The 20,079-nt window shown below is 45.4% G+C and overlaps 1 protein-coding gene across 6 annotated transcripts in view; it reads right to left on the bottom strand.

Annotated features, from left to right (window-relative positions):
• Positions 1–774: 774 nt before the first annotated feature.
• The window catches only part of DAAM2 (dishevelled associated activator of morphogenesis 2), a 290,157-nt gene continuing 270,852 nt past the window's right edge, over positions 775–20,079 (bottom strand). For all 6 annotated transcript variants that reach the window (XM_068232717.1, XM_068232719.1, XM_068232718.1 and 3 more), the window contains 2 exons: positions 12,005–12,175; positions 775–7,738 (listed from right to left, as the gene is read on the bottom strand). In XM_068232717.1, coding sequence (XP_068088818.1) covers positions 7,523–7,738; positions 12,005–12,175 — 387 coding nt within the window. In that variant the 3' untranslated portion in view covers positions 775–7,522. The remainder of the gene's footprint in view (positions 7,739–12,004; positions 12,176–20,079) is intronic.

Below are 20,079 nucleotides of genomic sequence, written 5' to 3'. Positions count from 1 at the left end.
AATGATTTTCTTCCCTTTTTTTTTTCTCGAATAATACTGCCATGGACTCGATTCATTTTTCTGTAAGTTTTCATTAAAGCCTTAAAAAGTGCAATTCAATAACTATATTTTATTTTCAGCAAAAAGTTAAAGCTGAACTCTGAATTTTTCCGACTGCGTCCCATCGTAGCGTCGGCTCTGCAGCTCCAAGGAAAGGTCTCCGATAGAGGCAGAAGACTGCTAATAGCGGAGGCATAAAACATGTACAAAGTCACAAACCAGATACCACTGAGACGTTTCAAAAGTTGTTTTTTTTTTAAGTTTTGCTATTTCACTTTTCTTTTAATTTTAAAGCGCCACTATGGCGAAGAATTGTAAAATTTAAAATATGTACAAACATAGACCAATAAGAAGTACATTTTTTCCAGAGTAAAATGAGCCATAAATAACTTTTCTCCTATGTTGCTGTCACTTACAGTAGGTAGTAGAACTCTGACAGAAGCGACAGGTTTTGGACTAGTCCATCTATTCATAGGGGATTTTCAGCAAGGCTTTTATTCTTTATAAAGATATTCCCTAAAAAGCATTTAAACAATGATGCTGGCCAGCTTCCCTGCTCACTGCACAGTTTTTGGCAGTCGGACAGAGCAACTGCCATTCACTGAGTGCTTTTGAAAATAAATCCATGAGAATCCCCCCATGAAGAGATGGACTAGTCCAAAACCTGTCGCTTCTGTCACATTTCTACTACCTACTGTAAGTGACAGCAACATATGAGAAAATTAATTTATGGCTCATTTTACTCTGGAAACCACGTACTTCTTATTTATGTTTGCACATATTTAAAATTTTAGTGCCCCTTTAAACGATTAATTCTATTAGTTCTGTGGACCCTAAAATAATTTAGTGACTTTATTTGGCATTTGTAGAGTAAAAACAAGAAATAAATGAGAATGAGATGGATTGGAGGACATTTCTTTTGACATAAAATAATATTTAAAAAAAAAAGATGTGCCTGTTTATGATTTAAAATAAAATATCTTCTATATTGCTTTGGATATTAGATGGATTGGGTGCCTTCTATGAGCTCTAGATAGAGGAGTATTACACAGCACATAGCTTGGATTGGAATCAGTAAAAAATTACATTTGTAAACATACATTAGTTGTTTGGATAAACCGTAATACAAGAATCCGAAGGGCCGGAGCAGAAGAATGGTTGGACCGTCCTGGCGTGTGGTTGACGACTTGACGCCCACCTAAGTTTGGCTGAACTGGGTATGACCTTGTGTCAGTGCTGCACCACCTCCAGCTGCCCCCTGGAGGCCTGTATACACGAAAGTGGGTGACTGGCGGAGAATCCTCCACTGCCAACCATCCATACATACCCTACCCCAAAACTCCAGATTCACACATAGAAAAGGTGGTAGTTTCATTCCCTGCTGACTGTAGGGGTCGTCTGCTGCCTTGTTTAGAAGATACTGACTGAGTATTAGTAATAAATCCTAATTAGGCATTCAGCTATTTTTACCAGACGGTACCAACCCAGTTCAGAGACACCAGACCAATGCCAACCCCAGCTGTCCAAAGGTACCCTTACATCGATTTTCAGTTGAGGGATAAAGCAATCGACTTTTTTGGGTGATCAACTACAGTGTGGTTGTCCGCAAGTCAATCCACTAGTGGTCCACACACTGCAAGTGAGATGCTAGGCAATTCTCCTTCACTAACCGATCTGAACGGTGTTGATCTCTGACACAGAATCGATTTTTGGTTTCAATCGAAATCCTGTGAACAGCAGACGATTCCTTTATGAGCGACCAACATTTTCCATCCTGCACAATTGAGTAAAGTCGACCGGATATTGGCCAATTTCCATCAATAGAGCAGAATGTAACATAACCAATTTTCCCATATTCGATAAAATGATCGAATCGAACGGTCAGCCATACAGGAAAATCGAGTATATGGGCACCTTTAATGGACAATCACCAAAGAGGAGATACAATAAATCCTATTTTCATGAAAAATGTATGTAGCTTGGGATTGGGGCCAATCGAAAACACCAGGAAGTGGATTTAAATAGTCCAGTTCCAAATTGTATACAATTTGGATTCAATTTGCAAGTGAGCTGGAATATTTTGCATCGCGTGGACCATCTCTGAGGTTGTGTTCACTCTATGTGCTTTGTGTAATGCATGTCTTATACCGTGTTCGTTACTCATTTATACAGGAAGTGAGTGAACATGCGCCCAACGCAGCACAACCTGACATGCCTAGTGTGAACTCAACCTAATGTTCTCCTTCACATACACTGATGAAAGAATTTGGAGGTGGATTGGCTGTATGACTGGAGAACAGACCCAGTTCCGCCTTTCACAGCTACAATCCCATCCCTCATATTCTGTGAGGAGAAAAAAAACCTTACTGCTGTAATATGAAATTTACTTGCATCTCTGCTTAAAATAAAGACAAGAATATTTTTCAGTGGGTATTTTATCAACACATTCAACAATCCTTCAAGTAGGCCCGAAGGGTAGTGATGGTCAGGTCTAGGGGAACTTATGGAGAAGCATGTCATCAGTTTGGTCAGGTGATAGACATGCAAGTCATGTGCTAAAGCAGGATGTGATTACAGCAAATCAGAGCTTTGCAAATCTATCAGCTGATCAAACAAATCACCTGCTTCTCCATGAGTTCTCCTAGACACGAACATCACTACAAAAGAGTAACCAGACCTCAACATATCTCTAACCTGCAAATTAAATCTTTCTCTCCTCCAACACAATTACTCTAATCTTCTCCATGTAACCAAACCAACCAGAACCATCATTCCTAAATAACCAAACCCTAAACTTCAACGGTCCAGACATTATATCGATGCAATCTGAAGTGGCATCAGTTTAAACAATCTTCTGTGTTATACTTGTAGTCTGAGGTTTGTTTCTGAATCATCATTATTCTGATATAATTTAAAAGGATTGAACTTAAATTTGAGGTGGAATGTACCTTTTCCAATGTCCTGTGATACCATTGCAGGTCCCAACAGTCATATTCTAACTGAAGGAATCGGCAGAGGTCCAGGACACCCGCCCTCTTCTTGCTCTACGTCCCTGATGCCCCCAGGGTCGCACGCAGTGCTCCAATACTTGATGCGCGTCCCTCAAGTGCTTGGTCTGTGGTCCACCACCAGATGTCTTTAATATAAGACTTTAAGATTAGACATTAAATGGGTTCTCTTTTGGGGGGGGGGGGGGGTTAAATAAAAACGGACACTTACCTGGGGCTTCTACCAGCCCCCTGGAGCTGTAATGTCCCACGCCGTCATCCTACGATCCTCGGTTCCCCGGCAATATATTTGTCTAACAAGACGAATAATGCTCGCTCCCACACGCATCATCGGGAGCTTACTGCGCAGGCACAGTACAAAGTTTTCTTGTACTGCGCAGTAAGCTTCCAATGACACGTGCGGGAGCGAGCATGCGCGTGGGAGCAGTGGGTCTCAGATGCCGATCAGACCGGGACCGACGGCAGAGAACGGCGGATCGTTGGAGGACGGCGCGGGACATTACAGCTTACAGCTTCAGGTGGCCGGTAGAAGCCCCAGGTAAGTGTCCGGTTTTATTTTAAACCCCAAAAAAAACCTCCTTTAAGATTGCCCCTCTTTGCAAGTTTCTTTATTGGCTCCCTGTCCCCCTTCCATCATCTTGGAGGAGCAGAAAGAAAGGGATGGGCAGTATCTCTGGACGAGATCCAACACTCCAGGGATGTCCACCCCTCACCTCACTTGTGAGGCTCCAGGACTTCTCCAGAGCAGCCCCTACTCTATGGAACTCTCCCCACCTTCAACTCATTCAAGCATGCCTTAAAGGACTTCCAAGGCCAAATGTTCCCAAAAAAAATAATAAAAAAAGTTAGATACCTGCATAACTTTGGAGGACACGGAGGATGCCGTTAGCGCCCTCCCGCCCGGTCCCCGACGCTCATAGCCCCCCTGAACGGCACATGGCCCCACGGCCAAGGTCGGGCTCTCCTGCCTGCATAAAGATGGCCGCCGGCGCTGGCCGCAGCTGCGCACTCCGCATAGCCGTTAGTGCGGCTGCGTAGCTCTAGGGCCAACCCCCCGATCCACGCAACAGGCTGTTGGAGGTTCATGGGGTAAGAGAGAGTGACACCATGAGTTTCCACACCGGGTGACACCAGCGCTAGTGACACCTCTGCACACAACACCATAAAGCAGTGTACTTCTGTTACTGATTTTTACTCTGTTTTATGATAATGACATGTCACTGCCATTTTGTAGGCCTCTATGGCTCTCAGAGAAAACACGACTTTGTGATTTAAGACTTTCCATCCATACTAAGATTTTAGGCTACATCACTAACACCGACTCACACAATAACCTAACCTCCTAATGAACATCAACACACAGAATTCTCTCTCGCATACACACACGGCAAAGCATCGTCACATACTTGGCCTAACTCGACTTACAAAAAAGACAGACGTACGATCGTTCCCAAACCTACACAACTTCCTACATTATTCTGCAACGATGTGCTTCCAATTTTATTGTTATGAGCCATAAAAAAACATCATTTATAAAATGAATTCCGGTCATCATAGTCAATAACCTTACTCTTCGGCAGTTAAAAATGCACCTGATTGGCTGTGGAGCAGGTCCAATCAGGGAACATAGTTTACAAACAATTCTTTTTTTTTCTAACTGATGGCAAAACTATGGATAATAAGTTAGAAAGGTGCAGAGAGGAGGAACAATAATACACGTAAAAGGATAACGTGATTTTCCTAATACTGTGCCATATACCAGTGTTATTTTGTAAAGTGACGTTATTAGAAATTGCCTTTGTGTTAAGGTTTGCTAGCAGATATGGATGTCTTCACTCTGTTCATTTTCAGCACAAAGCTGAAAGCATTGCAAATCACATGCAGCAAACGTACACATCTAATTGGGGCTGTATATAACACAGTGGAATTTCATTTTTAAGGGTTGACTCCACCTTACACTGATATTTTTTTTAGCGTAAATGCTATATGGCTGAATCAGAAGATGGACTCTTATACCTCTGTGGGGCACCAGTGACAAGATCTCTGTGCCCGATTTCCTAGCTCTGTTAATTATTAAAGGGCCACTATCGCGAAAAATAGTAAAATGTAAAACATATAGATACAAAATGTACATTTCTCCCAGAGAAAAACACACTACAAATTACTCCTTTCCTATGTTGCTGTCAATTACAGTAGGTACTAAAGAGTTATCAAATTGGACAGAATTTGGACTAGTCCATCTCTTTATGGGGGATTCTCAGTATTCCCTTTTTCTTTACAAAAGCGCTTCCTAAGAAGGACCTAAAAAAAAAAAAGATGGCAGCAAGCTTCTTTACTTGTTTGCACATTATTTTGGCAGTTCTACTCTGGGAGAAATGTACATTTATGTGTAGGTATTATAAATTGTACAATTTTCAGTGATTTTAGTGGTTCTTAAATATTAATCAAACTGCGTTAGAATCCCTGGATTGGTTTTCTATATAAGTGCTTACAACTGGGAAGCAAAGACAGGAATTACAATAGAAAGATCCCACCCTACAATACATAACTCACCAGGGGGTAGATGAAAACCAACTACACCCCCCTTCCCCCAATTAACCAATTAAATATAACTCTTGTTTGGCTAATCCCTTCTATCCAGAAACTTTGTCTTCTGCCTCAATTGGGGTTTTCCTTTCGTGTGACTTTTTTAGTATCTAGGTTTCAAGGAGGTGAAAAACAAAAATATACAAAAATACTTGTCTTTAGTGTTGCTTTTATACATTGCATATCTCTTAACGTATAGATTACACAATGTTGTTATTAAACTATTCCACTTGTTTACCAGCCTCTATTTCTTCATATTTACCTCTTACTATTAAACAATTCTTTTGACTCAGAAAAAAAAAAACTTACATCATCATCAACAACAACAACAAGGGAACCCTTTTCATCTATATATATATTATTGCCACAGAAAAAAAGTACTATGCCTCAATGAGGGACCCGCATCTAGCGCTCCAGTTCATTACAACCCGATGCTGAATTATACAAAACTTCTGTCCACCAAGGAAAAATAGGTCGCTTTTGTCAAGGAAGACCAGGAACCCTTGTTTGGCCGTCACAGGGCAGTGTTAGGTTTGTTTGCTAGAAATTTCAGATGTACAGTTGATCATTCAAAGTATGAAAAAGGGCTAAACAAAGTCTGGTTTTCCACTGGGCTATACTTCGAAAGCCCCCCAGATCGGGGTCAGAAGTGGATCTCCACGAAGTCAGATGTGACCTTAGTGTATTTGAATAACGCTCAACAAATCAGAAAATTCCATTGTAGAACTTCCAAGTGGGGCAAAATGTCCTTCAAAGGCCTTGGTATCCCATCCAACCAGTTTTCATCACTTAATCCTGTTCACTGTTGGAACCGTTCCTCAATTCTTTGATCTAACCCTTTCTTAAATCCTTTGATCCTCAACATTTTCCATCACTGAAATACCCTTTTTAGTAAAGCTCCTTTTAATGTTTTCCTTCGGATAAAAATTAATCCCGATGTGCTTCTACTGGAGATAAAATATTTTTGGCACTCTCACGTACGCTCAAAATATCTCACAAGTGCTGGCTGAGACTTGGGGTCAAGAACTTCCTGAAGCATGTATTTTCCAACGGTTAAGAAATGTTGTGCTTTTCGATGAGCCAGCTCGAAATGTTAGCAAGTTGGACCCTGTTGAACAACATCTTGGAAGCCAATACTAACCATGGCATTACATGAGAGGCGAGAAAGTGCATAAGTTGTTGCAATCACACAGTGGTTTTTACGCTCATTTTAAGAAAACGAAGTTCAGGAATCACAGGGTGTTGCACGTGGGCAAAGTCCTGTTAAAAACTTAAAATTAGATTTTAAAAAAATGAAATACCCACTTGTATTAATTGCAGCTGTGGCTTAGTTAGAGTGCTGTAATTTCATCTAAAAAGTTAGTTTTATTGTTTATCTATAGGTTTTATTTTTTGTCCTTAATTCCGCAGATGTTGTATAGGAGGACATGAAGCCCTCACTACTATCACCTCAATACCTGACCACAAAATGGGCCTGCCACCGTTTACTTTGGGAGCTTTGCGCTATCATTTCCATTCAAACTGTTTTTTGTCCCTTGCCAAAACTGTACAAAAAGCCACCATTATTATTTTTTTTTTTAAATGTTAGAACAGTGCAAAAAACTTTGGCACTTGTAAAGAGTGATGACAACGAGTGACCCGTCTTCCTTCCATGTCTTCTTCCGCCATGGGTCTTTTTGAAATTTGTGGAGACATGGACCTTAGCCATTAACCAGGCATGAAACTGATCCATGGAGGCACTTCAAGAGGCTTGATGTCCAAGCCATGGTGGGAATGATCTCACAAAGAGGTAAAGTGTGTCGTTCCATGAGGAAACTCAAACTTTCCCATGACCGATTCAATTTCCACAAGTCGTTCCGTTCCATTTTAAAGTCTCTGCCGTTTATAGCCTAATAATTTAATTTTGTAACCGCTCTCTCTCTGCTAGTGTCCAGAACTTGGTTTCCGGAACGCTTGCGGTTCCTCTTAAGTTTGGATAAGTCTTTATCGAACACTTCTCCAGATCGTAACGCTGACACTAAGTCGTCGAACTCGCCTCCCTCCTCAGATATGCTGCCCGCCTGTGCTTTCTTCAGACGTCTTTCCTTCTCACGCTGTTCTTTGAGCTACAAAAAAACAAAAAATTGTATTACCCTGCTGCCATAATGTATCATCTTAAGCAATAAATCGTGTTATCGGTATAATCACTCCCTGTAAAACCGTCCATCACCTAAAGTGTTTTTAAGATAACACAGGACACAGGAGGGCTTTTAAAGATCATAAATCAGGCAACAAAAATAAAAAGTTTCCAAACTAGTTTAAGAGGGGTTATAAAAAAGATTTATCGCCTTGTTGCTAGTTTTAAATTAGGTGACTTGTTGCCACTAAAAGGGTCAAGTTAGAAAAATGTAACAAAAACAGAGATTTTTACAGATGCATGTAACAAGGCCCAAGAAGGCCCATGCAATGCCAAAGAACGGCTAAATAATACTTACACATCTGATTGTTATAAATGGTAGCAAAATAAAGGTGGTTGAAACTTGATAACAAAATAAGATGGTGCAACAATGTAAAAATACAGGACTATTTAGTCCTTATGCCAATATTTATGAATAATTTCTAGTTCCAACTACTGATGGTCTGGTTACCAGTTACACGTAGCACAGTGGCTACAAGAACATCATCAGCTGTTAAAATTAATTGAAGTGATAGTTTTCGCACAAGTGGTGTCACCCATGGATCAGGTATGCAGCCTGCTGAGTCACAGCCGCAACAAGCATGCAGCCAGTAGTCACACCTGGGACAGGCATGAAGCCAGAGGAGTTACACCCGGGACAAGCATGCAGTCAGTGGAGTCACACCTGGGACAAGCATGCAGTCAGTGATGTCACACCTGGGACAAGCATGCAGTCAGTGGAGTCACACCTGGAACAAGCATGCAGCCAGTGTAGTCACACCTGGGACAAGCATGCAGCCAGTGTAGTCACACCTGGGACAAGCATGCAGCCAGGGGAGTCACACCTGGGACAAGCATGCAGCCAGGGGAGTCACACCTGGGACAAGCATGCAGTCAGTGGAGTCAAACTTGGAACAAGCGTGCAGCCAATGGAATCACACCTGGGACAAGCATGCAGTCAGTGGAGTCACACCTGGAACAAGCATGCAGCCAGTGTAGTCACACCTGGGACAAGAATGCAGCCAGAGGAGTCACACCTGGAACAAGCATGCAGCCAGTGTAGTCACACCTGGGACAAGCATGCAGCCAGGGGATGTCACACCTGGGACAAGCATGCAGCCAGTGGAGTCACACCTGGAACAAGTGTGCAGCCAGTAAAGTCACACCTGGGACAAGCATGCAGCCAGGGGAGTCACACCTTGAACAAGCACGCAGCCAGTGGAGTCACACCTGGGACAAGCATGCAGTCAGTGGAGTCACACCTGGGACAAGCATGCAGCCAGGGGAGTCACACCTGGGACAAGCATGCAGTCAGTGGAGTCACACCTGGAACAAGCATGCAGCCAGTGTAGTCACACTTGGAACAAGCATGCAGTCAGTGGAGTCACACCTGGAACCAGCCTGCAGCCAGTGGAGTCACACCTGGAACAAGTGTGCAGCCAGTAAAGTCACACCTGGGACAAGCATGCAGCCAGCGGAGTCACACCTGGGACAAGCATGCAGTCAGTGGAGTTAACACCTGGAACATGCATGCGTGGCCACCTGTAATTTTTGAAATTTATGCTGCAGCGCACACAAATGGATTTATTTATTAAATGGTGCCACTGAGCTGCTTAGGAGGTCAGGGACAAGTCAGGAATTGTTGTGATGACAGGAATGGGTTAATGGAAGCAGGAGGATGTTTTTAAGCTGAAACTGAAGCTCTGAACCATTTCATGGAAGTAATTTCCCAGCACCCTCTGGGGAAGGGATCATCAATCCATCAGTAGTCCAGAAGTGGCTAATGAGCCAAACTTCCACAGCTTCAGCAACACAAACACACTGTACCCCCCCCCCCTCCCCCCCCCCCCAGAACAGAGGCCCAGTATCACCTTCCAATGTTCCCCAGTAGTTGCAATTCCTACTGGAAAGATGAAAGGGGAACCACAAAACAAACTGTTCTTTTTGTGTTGAACAGGGAGAGAAAAGCAAAAGACAAAGAACATTTATATTGCGCTTTTTGCCTGGAGGACTCAAAGTGCCAGAGCTGAAGCCACTAGGGCGCCCTCTATAGGCAGTAAGAGCATTAGGGAGTCTTGCCCAAGGCCTCCTCACTGAATAGGAGCAGGCTTACAGAACAGGAATAGTGAGTGGAAGGTGGAGAGGTCAGATTAAAAGGTGGAGAGGTCTGAGTGGAAGGCGGAGAGGTCTGAGTAGAAGGTGGAGAGGTCAGAGTGGAAGGTGAAGAGGTCCGAGTGGAATGCGGAGAGGTCTGAGTGGAAGGCGGAGAGGTCTGAGTGGAAGGCGGAGAGGTCTGAGTGGAAGGCGGAGAGGTGAGTGGAAGGTGGAGAGGTCTGAGTAGAAGGTGGAAGAGTGAGTGGAAGGTGGAGAGGCATCTGCGTAGAAGGTGGAGGAGTGTGAGTGGAAGGTGGAGAGGCGTCTGAGTAGAAGGTGAAGGAGTGTGAGTGAAAGGTGGAGAGGTCTTTGTAGAAAGTGGAGGATTGAGAGTGGAAGGTGGAGAGGTCTGAGTGGAAGGTGTGAGGGGTGTGAGTGGAAGGTGAAGAGGTAAGAGTGGAAAGTGAAGAGCTCTGAGTGGAAGGTGGAGAGGCCTGAGCAGAAGGTGGAGAAGTCTGAATGGAAGGAGTAAAGGTCAGAGTAAAAGGAGGTGAGGTCTGACTGGAAGGCGGAGAGATCTGAGTAGAAGGCGGAGAGGTCTGAGTGGAAGGTAGAGAGGTCTGAGTGGAAGGTAGAGAGGTCTGAGTGGAAGGCAGAGAGGTCTGAGTGGGAGGGGGATAGGTCTGAGTGGAAGGTGAAGAGGTCTCAATGTAAGATGGAGAGGTGTGAGTGAAAGGTGGAGAGGTGTGAGTGAAAGGTGGAGAGGTCTCAGTGGAATGTGGAGGGGTCAGAGTGGAATGTGGAGAAGTCTGAGCAGAAGGTGGAGAGGTTTGAGCAGAAGATGGAGATGTGTGAGTGGAAAGTGGAGAGGTCGGAGTAAAAAAGTAGAGAGGTCTGAGAGGAAGGTGTAAAGGTCTCAGTGAAAAGTGGAGAGGTCTGAAAGGAAGGTGGAGAGGTCTGGGTAGAAGGAGGATAGGTCTGGGTGGATGGTGGAGAGGTCTCAGTGGAAGGTGAAGATCTCTGAGCGGAAGGTGGAAATGTATGAGAAAAGGTTTGAGTGGACAACAGAGTGATTTGAGTGGAATGTGGAGAGGCCTCAGTGGAAGGTGAAGAGGTCTGAGTGAAAGGTGGAGAGGTTTGAGTGGAGGGCGGAGAGGTCTGAGTTGAAGGTTAAGAGGACCTTGTGGAAGGCAGAGAAGTCTGAGCGGAAGGTGGAGAGGTTTGGGTGGAAGATGAAGCGGTCTGGGTAGGAGATAGAGAGTTCTCAGTGGAAGGTGGAGAAGTCTGAGAAGAGGTCTGAGTGAACGACGGAGTGGTTTGAGCAGAATGTGAAAAGGTCGGAGTGGAAGGTGGAGAGGTTTGAGTGGAAGGTGGAGAGGTCTGAGTAGAAGGTGGAGAGGTGTGAGTGGAAGGTGGAAAGGTCAGAGTGGAAAGCAAAGAGGTGTTAGTGGAAGATGGAGAGGTCTGAGCGGAAGGTGGAGAGGTGTGAGTGGAAGGTGGAGAGGTCAGAGTGAAAGGTGAAGAGGTCAGAGTGGGAGGTAAAGAGGTCTGAATGGAAGGCGGAGAGGTCTGAGTGGAAGGTGGAGAGGTGTGAGGGGAAGGTGGAGAGGTCTGAGTGGAAGGGGAAAAGGTCAGAGTGTAAGGCAGAAAGGTGTTAGTGGAAGGTGGAGAAGTCAGGGTGGAATGAGGAGAGGTCTGAGCGGAAGGTGGAGAGGTCTGAGTAGAAGGTGGAGAGTACAGAGAGAAAGTGGAAGAGGTCTGAGTGGAAGGTGGAGAGGTCAGAGTGGAAGGCAGAGAGGTGTTAGTGGAAGGCAGAGAGGTGTGAGTGGAAAGTGTAGAGGTGTTAGTGGAAGGTGGAGAGGTCTGAGTGGAAGGTGGAGAGGTGTGAGCAACAGGTGGAGAGGTCTGAGCGGAAGGCAGAGAGGTGTTAGTGGAAGGTGGAGAAGTCAGGGTGGAAGATGAAGAGGTCTGAGCGGAAGGTGGAGAGGTGTGAGTGGAAGGTGTAGAGGTCAGAGTGGAAGGCAGAGAGGTGTTAGTGGAAGGTGTAGAGGTCAGAGTGGAAGGCAGAGAGGTGTTAGTGGAAGGTGGAGCGGTCTGAGTGGAGTAATAATGGCAGACTCACCATGGCCTCCATACGTGCCCTGCGCTCCTCTTCCTCCTTCTTCTTCCTCATATTCTCCAGGTCTTGCTTGGCCTCGGAGAAGGACTGCAGGAACGTGTCGAATATGCCAAAGAACTCATCCGGCTGCATTTTACTGTCTGCCTCTCCGAAGTGTTTCATTGCTTTGGCGAACTAAGAGGAAGAAAGGAAAGAAAAGACTGCTGTCAGGCTGCTTTTATAGTGAGGTCATACCGCGGTCATACGCTGCCTATGGAGAGGCCAAGAGAGTCCAAACACATCTATAAACTATAGTGAAAACCACACTTACTCTACGAAATCTGCAATGTTTTGCATTATATGACACCACTCCCCCTTTCTGAGCGCAGCCAATCAAGACATTTGTTCTATTTAACAGCTGAGACAATTTTGGCAAATTTGGTACACTAGATACTGCGCTCACACACACTACAAGTTCGTCAAGGAGATGCTAATAATTCTGGCTCGCATGTAAATTAAATGCAAATTGGCTTGGAACTGGACCAATCCAAATTGTCAAGGAGTGCATTTGATTGGCCCACTTCCAGGGTGCATACAATCTGCATGTTATTTGTATGCAAGCTGGAAACTATATCTAAAAGGCAGTTGTAATATGCATGGCATGGACGCAGTGCTACTTGCGCATATTGAAACTGCCTGTGACGGGTGTGTGTGTGTGTGTGTGTGTGTGTGTGTGTGTGTGTGTGTGTGTGTGTGTGTGTGTGTGTGTGTGTGTGTGTGTGCGTGTGCGTGCGTGCAATGTGATTCAATGTGAATGCGATGTTCACACTGAAGCTGAAGTCTACTCTATTGAAAAAAATGCATAGTGTATGGCCACCTTAAAGTGAACCTGAAGTGATGGGAATACGGAGGCTGCCATCTTTATTCCCTCATAAACAAAGCCAGTTGCCTGATTGTCACGCTGAGCTGTTGGCTTTAGTGCCTGCAGCATGACTTAAAGGGAACCTGAGGTGAGAGTGAAATGGAGGTTGCCATTTTTATTTCCTTTTAAACAATACCAGTTGCCTGGCAGCCCTGCTGAACCTCTGCCTTTAAAGCAGGATTGCCACCATAAAAATGAAATTTCAACAGCAACTGGTCTGAGTGTATTAAGTGATAAAGATGCTAATACTGCATTCAAAACTTTCAAAACTTTTTCTGCTGTTCTGGTTTGGAGTTATCAAATACCTTAGAAGCACCGGCCCTTTAATAGCCATTGCCATTCGGTTGCATGATAGGGGTTCTTTTAATCTATATTATATTCCTCCTCTCGCCTTTCTTTCCCTGCCTAGCTGCCTGAAACATGATCCTCTGCTCACTTGTGTTTACAAGCAAGGCTGAGGCGACTCAGCGATTAGAGGATAAAAGAAAAAAAAAAGTTAAGGGAAGAAATGACATCACTATTTAGCCTCAAACTGTGGGCAAAAGACATGGTCCCCACCAGGAACAGAATTCTCTTCATTTACTATATAAAATTCACTGAAATCAAACCGTGGCCAGTACAATACAAGTGTTATGCAAGTAGATCAAGTATTTATCTACTTATATATGTGTTTTTTCAATGGCATAGTATGGCTAATCCTTCTGCTTTAAAAGGAATAAATATGGCAGCCTCCATATCCCTCTCACCTCGGGTTCACTTTAAAGGTGGCCATACACCTGTTGATCTGCCACCAGATCAACCATCAGATAGACCCCTCTTTGATCGATTTTGATGATCTATTGCTGCTAGTGTACTGAGCACATAATATAATTAGCCTAGTACTGATGACTGTCGGGCTGCCCCAGATTGTTTGCCCCTCCCCGACCTGTATAAGTAACATTGTAGCCACGTGCATTCCCATGGCCTTCTCCGATGTCTAGAGTCATTTGCAGTGGTCACCATGAGAACCTGTACTACATGACTCCGGCGCATGTACCGACGTCACTACTTGCACTGTGTCAGGTGCTACAGGCGCTTGCGGAGACAATTTAAGGCCTCGCTTACACTAGAGGCGTTTTCTGCCTTTTTTTTCAAGCACAGGCGATTTTTAAAATCGCCCCCAAAACGCTTGTTCAATGAATCTCTATGAGAAGGTTCATATTAGTGCGGTTTCGTGCGCTGTGTGTTCAGCAAAGCGCTGCCTGGACCATTTTGGGGCAATTTTACTATAATGGAAGGTATAGGAAGAGTGCTAAACACTCACAAAATCGCTTTGGGGGGTGATTGCGTTCGCGTTTTAAAGAATAAATACATTGTACTTATTTTCCTGGTCAAAGAGTTCACTTCCTGGCTTGCGTCACGGAGTGAATTAAAAAAACACTCGGGAAAAGCACTTAGAAAAGTGCTTTTCACAAAAAAATGGAACACCAACCCAAGCGCCGGGAATCGTAAAAAAAAAAAAATCTCTAAAAAAACCCCAACACGAACGCTAACGCAAGCGGAACGCAATGTGCACGAGCCCAAGAGGAGGAGTGAGGAGTCGCGCTGGCATGTCAGAGATTTTCCAGCATGCCCAGTCGATCTTCTCAACCGTTTTCGGCAAGGGGAGGATCAATCAGGTGGATATGTTGCAGCATCGATATCTGCCAGAGTTGATCATTATGACTGAACTTGCCGGATATCGATGACAAATATCAAGTAATGTGTGGGCTCCCTTTGTTTTTGTCCCGAGAGAGCGGAGTAGGAGGGAAAACATATGATGTCATAAAGAGCTCATACACTGGGAACAAGTGCAGTGTGAAAGTAAATGGGAAAAGAACACCTTTTTTGCTCCAGGGTCGGGGGGTAAGACAGGGTTGCAGCCTGAGTCCAACACTTTTCAACATATACATCAACAAATTAGCCTCAGCCCTAGAGGCTTCACCAGCACCAGGACTCACCCTGCATGACACAACAGTGAAATTACTACTGTACGCAGATGACCTCTTACTGCTATCGCCAACTAAAGACGGTCTACAAGACAGCCTAGAAATCCTGGAGAAATTTAGCACAACATGGGCACTCCCCATTAATCTAAAGAAAACCAAAACCATGGTGTTCCAGAGGAAAAACAGGTCAGCCCAGAGCCCATCCTTTATACTCAATGACTGTGAAATCAGCAGAACCGATAAATATACCTACCTTGGTCTGGAAATCAATCAATCAGGAAGCCTTAAGTCAGCCATGGAGGCCCTAAAAGCCAAAGCATGCCGAACGTTTTATGCCATCAGGAAAGAACTGTACCACCTCAAACCACCAGTAAAGGTCTAGCTGAAGGTTTTTGACAGTGTCATCACCCCAATCCTACTGTATGGAAGTGAAGTATGGGGCCCCACCACCTACCCAGACCAATCAAAATGGGAATCCAGCCCAACAGAAATATTCCACCTTGAGTTCTGCAAACACCTTCTCCATGTCCATCGGAGTACCTCAAACAATGCCTGCCGAGCTGAGCTGGGGAGATTCCCATTACTGCTTGAGATACAAAAGAGAGTGTTGTCCTTCTGGGCCCACCTACAGAGCAGCAGCCCTGACTCACCCCACTACAAAGCCATGCTGCACAATGAAGACCAAGAAAAGCCGTGTGCACTGAAAGTCGTGGTCAGCTCTATACTCCCTCCAACCCCCAACCCACAGGTCATAACAAAAGTCCAGATAAAACACACCACAGCTAAGAGCAAAGAAGACTATGTGGAAAAATGGAGGAGTGAAATAAAACAGTCACAAAAGCTAACCATATACCAGTCTCTACAAAGAGAATATAAAATGGCCCCATACCTGGAAAAGCTGCAAAACTCTCAAGAGAGAAAAATCCTGAGTGTCTACAGATTAAGTGCTCACAACCTTCGAAATAGAGTCTGGGAGACACAGACAGACGTACAAACCCAGGGAGGAGAGACTTTTGCCAACACTGTGAGCAGAAGACCCTTGAGGATGAAAGCCACTTCCTGCTGCACTGTCCCAAATATACTGCAACCAGGGACACTTACTTTAAGAAATTGTTGGAACTATTCCCAGACTTTCTCACACTAGAAGATGAGAGAAAAACATATATCCTACTGGGAGAAGAGGAATCCACAGTGACAATCGCTGCACACTATGTCACAGCATGCCACAGACTGAGAGGAGCATAACGGAACTGTAAATCTAAAAATGTCCACAGACTGCTTAGCCAGTGTCCCCCTACCCCACCCCCTCCCATGTCCCCTATTTCCCCTTGCTTTGCCAATACCTGTAATGAATCTTGGTCATGCCAATAAAGCTATCTTTGATTTGATTTGATGTGAGTCTACAGCTGGCTTCAGAAGATGGAGTATATCAGTGGCATGTTTACCCTGCAGCACCCCCCTCCCCCTCCCCATGTGCAGAGCCTCCCTTAAGTGCTTCACCTTATCTTATCTGGCCTGTCAGACTATGAAGTAGTAGCAGATAAGCTCAGGATTAGCTCTGTGTCTGCCTCCCTCATTAACCTGCATGTCATCCATTACCCTAACAGCAGCCACAACATGACCCCGCGACCCCTTCCCTCGTGACCTCTGACCCCTGGACCACAGGACTAATTGTTTATAGCTCGGGGTCACATCTCAGATCTGCAGGACGCCACAGAATTTATGTAGAGACCACTTTCCCTGCTTTCACTAAAGTCTCCAGACCTAATTCACTGATTAGATTTAAAAAAATACTTTTGAAGAAAATTAAAAAAAAAGGAAAAAAAAACTAACAAAACAACTACTTTTTATTATAATAATTATTAATATTATTATGCATTTCTAATTATTATGCACTTGATAAAAAGAAAAAAAGGAGCTGGCAGTCGATGACAGGCAGTGTGTACATAAAATTTTTAGTTACCAGACCAGTGCTCACGGTTAGGAACAGTATCCAATATAGCCAGTAGGGAGAGGCCGGGCACCAGGGTCCACAAAATCTTCAAAGCCAGGGGCGTAGCAATAGGGTGTTGCAGAGGTTGCGACCGCATCGGGGCCCTTGGGCCAGGGGGGTCCCAAGGGCCCTCCCTCAACTACAGTATTAGCTCTCTATTGGTCCTGTGCTCATAATAATCACTTCTATAGATACTCTGAATAGTGGTAATCATTAACAAACTGTTCCCCATCCCCTTCCTGCACCTCTGACACTGTAGTTGCCATTGGCAGGTTTTGGTGCGCCATATCAATTGTTATGTATAGAGTGCTTGGGGGGGGCCCCATTGTAAAACTTGCATCGGGCCCACAGTTCCCACAGTACGCCACTGTTCAAAGCTTTATTAACCCTTCTGGGTTAAACACATAGCAGACGGGGGTTGATTCACTATAACAAATAGCTTGCCTTATCAGCGTTAACATGCCTTATCAGAGTAGCACAGCGGGCGCTACAAACTTATGCCTGCTAACTGGCAATGACGAGAGCTCCACTCGTCGAGCCCTGAGTCCCTGTGGGTCCAATCACTTTCATTATCCCCGCACTTTGATTGGCCCAATAGGCTGCCTGTCACTTGAAAGTGCGGGGATAATGTCCTTTAACCCCCTTGCCGGTCCAATTCCTGCGGCAAGGGGGCAATGCAGCACTTTTTTATTTTTATTTTTTATTTATTTAAATCATGTAGCGAGCCCAGGGCGCTGAGCAGCAGCATCCCTCCACCCACTCCATTCGCCTCCGGCGATCAGAGTACGCAGGAAATCCCGTTCAGAACGGGATTTCCTGCTGGGCTTCCCCGGTTGCCATGTCGACAGGGCGGGATGACGTCAGGACGTTATAGGGAATCCTGATCCACCCCTCAGCGCTGCCTGGCACAGATTGGCCAGGCTGCGCAAGGGGTCTGGAGGGGGGGGGGGGGGGGGCGGCGCGGTGGGTAGCGGCGAATCGACGGCAATCTCAATATGCATGCAGCTAGCAAAGTGCTAGCTGCGTGCAATAAAAAAAAAAAATTATGCAAATCCTCCCAGCGGGGCCTGAGAAATCCTCCTGCGCAGGTTACCCTGAGCTGAGCTCGGGATAACCGGCAAGGAGGTTAAAGTGATTGGACCCGCAAAGGCTCAGGGCAGGACGAGTGGAGCTCTCGTCATTGCCAATTAGCAGGCATAAGTTTGTAGCGCTCGCTATGCTACTCAGATAAGGCATGCTAACTCTGATAAGGCATCCCAACTCTGATAAGGCATGTTGACTCTGATAAGGCATATTAACTCTTATATGCCACGCTATTTGTTACAGTGAATCAACCCCATAAAGAGCAGTGGGGGAACCCCATGGCCTAACAGCCGTTTCACGTTAAGTACCGCTTCCTCAGAGGCCCAGTCTGACACTCGAGCCTCTGATGAAGTGGTACTTACCGTGAAATGGCTGTCAGACCACGGTGTTCCCCCACTGCTCTTTATGCCTGCTATGTGTTTAACCCAAGAGGGGTAATATAGCTTTGAATATTTTGTGGACCCTGGTGTCTGTCCTCTCCCTACTGGCTATATCTAATTATTATGCATTTCTATAATGTTGACAAGATTTCAGCAGAGCTTTACCGTTCTCATTGAATTATTGTCATTTAAAGCATACCTGAAGTGGCAAAAATTCCACAAGTTATGCATACCGTGCAATGAATTAAGGTGCCCATACATTTTATCGATGCCTGGCCGATTTGATTATAATGATCGAATCTGGTTCGATAACCCCCATTTGCGAGATGGCCAATGTCGGCACAGAGCTGGGCCAATGATTTTGGCGCCGCCATAGGCCGTAGTGAGAATTACGCCTATAGCGCCGTTCAGTGACTAATTTGGGTGCCGAAGATTGCTGGAGCTCAAATTAGAAAGAAACGAGGTAGTTTGGCCCACGGCTATAGCCAGTGCTCAAATAATGTGTTCCCCCAAGTTGTGACAACTTTCAGGGGGAAAAGCATTAACCACCTTAGCGGTATGGACGAGCTCAGCTCGTCCATTATCGCCAGAGGGTGCCGCTCAGGGATTTTGATGAAATAAAAAGCAGCACACGCAGCCGGCACTTTGCCAGCCGCGTGTGCTGCCTGATCGCCGCCGCTCTGCGGCGATTCGCCGCGAGCAGCGGCGAAAGAGGGTCCCCCCAGCCGCCCGAGCCCTGCGCAGCCGGAACAAATAGTTCCGGCCAGCGCTAAGGGCTGGATCGGAGGCGGCTGACGTCAGGACGTCGGCTGACGTCCATGACGTCACTCCGCTCGTCGCCATGGCGACGAGGAAAGCCAAACAAGGAAGGCTGCTCATTGCAGCCTTCCTTGTTACTTCTGCTTGCCGGAGGCGATCGGAAGAACGCCTCCGGAACGCCCTCTAGTGGGCTTTCATGCAGCCAACTTTCAGTTGGCTGCATGAAATAGTTTTTTATTTATTAAAAAAAAAACCCTCCCGCAGCCGCCCTGGCGATCTCAATAGAACGCCAGGGTGGTTAATGCCTCCCGGACTTTCAGCAGGCACATGGGGAGCCATCTTTCTGCTTCACCTCGTGCCAAAATTTGGCCACACCAATTTTAAATGTAGGCCCGATTGATCGTTTTGGTCAATTCGGTCCGAATTGATCGAAACGAGCGATCCGACATGCTGGAAAGACCTCATTTGAAATTGCTCGGTTGGGTCCATGGCGATAGCAGTTAATCAATATAAGTCAACCTAAATTAATGTCCAGCGCTGCGTAATATGTTGGCGCTTTATAAATACAACAAATAAATAAATAAATAAATATCCTGATGAGCGATGGACTCCGGCTGGTCTCTTCCAAGCATAATGTGCCCTCTTCTTGGGCCCACCACGGAAGCAGCTCACCTGTCCCCTGGCACAAGTCCAGCATCTCCACTATATTAGTCACAGCGCATACCCAGCTGCATCTGCTACACACAGCCAGCCAAAGAGGGCGCACATAGAGGGAGCATGGAGTGGACAGAACGGGGGCTAAAGCAACAGCACAAAGGGAAGGCCGGGCACAATAAGGGGCCACACAGTCTCTGGACACCTTATACATTCCTCAGGTATGCATTACTTATAACAATTTTGTCACCTCAGGTTTACAGTACTTCAAACTAGCTTTTAGTAATATAGTCAACAAGGTGCAAAAAAATTTACCCAAATTTTATGCAGCTTGAAAACCA

The sequence above is a fragment of the Hyperolius riggenbachi genome, chromosome 4 (assembly GCF_040937935.1).
Source record: "Hyperolius riggenbachi isolate aHypRig1 chromosome 4, aHypRig1.pri, whole genome shotgun sequence".
In the NCBI taxonomy this organism is placed as follows: Eukaryota; Metazoa; Chordata; class Amphibia; order Anura; family Hyperoliidae; genus Hyperolius; species Hyperolius riggenbachi.
Note: the sequence above shows the minus strand (reverse complement) of the source record. Positions and strands in the feature narration are given on the sequence as shown.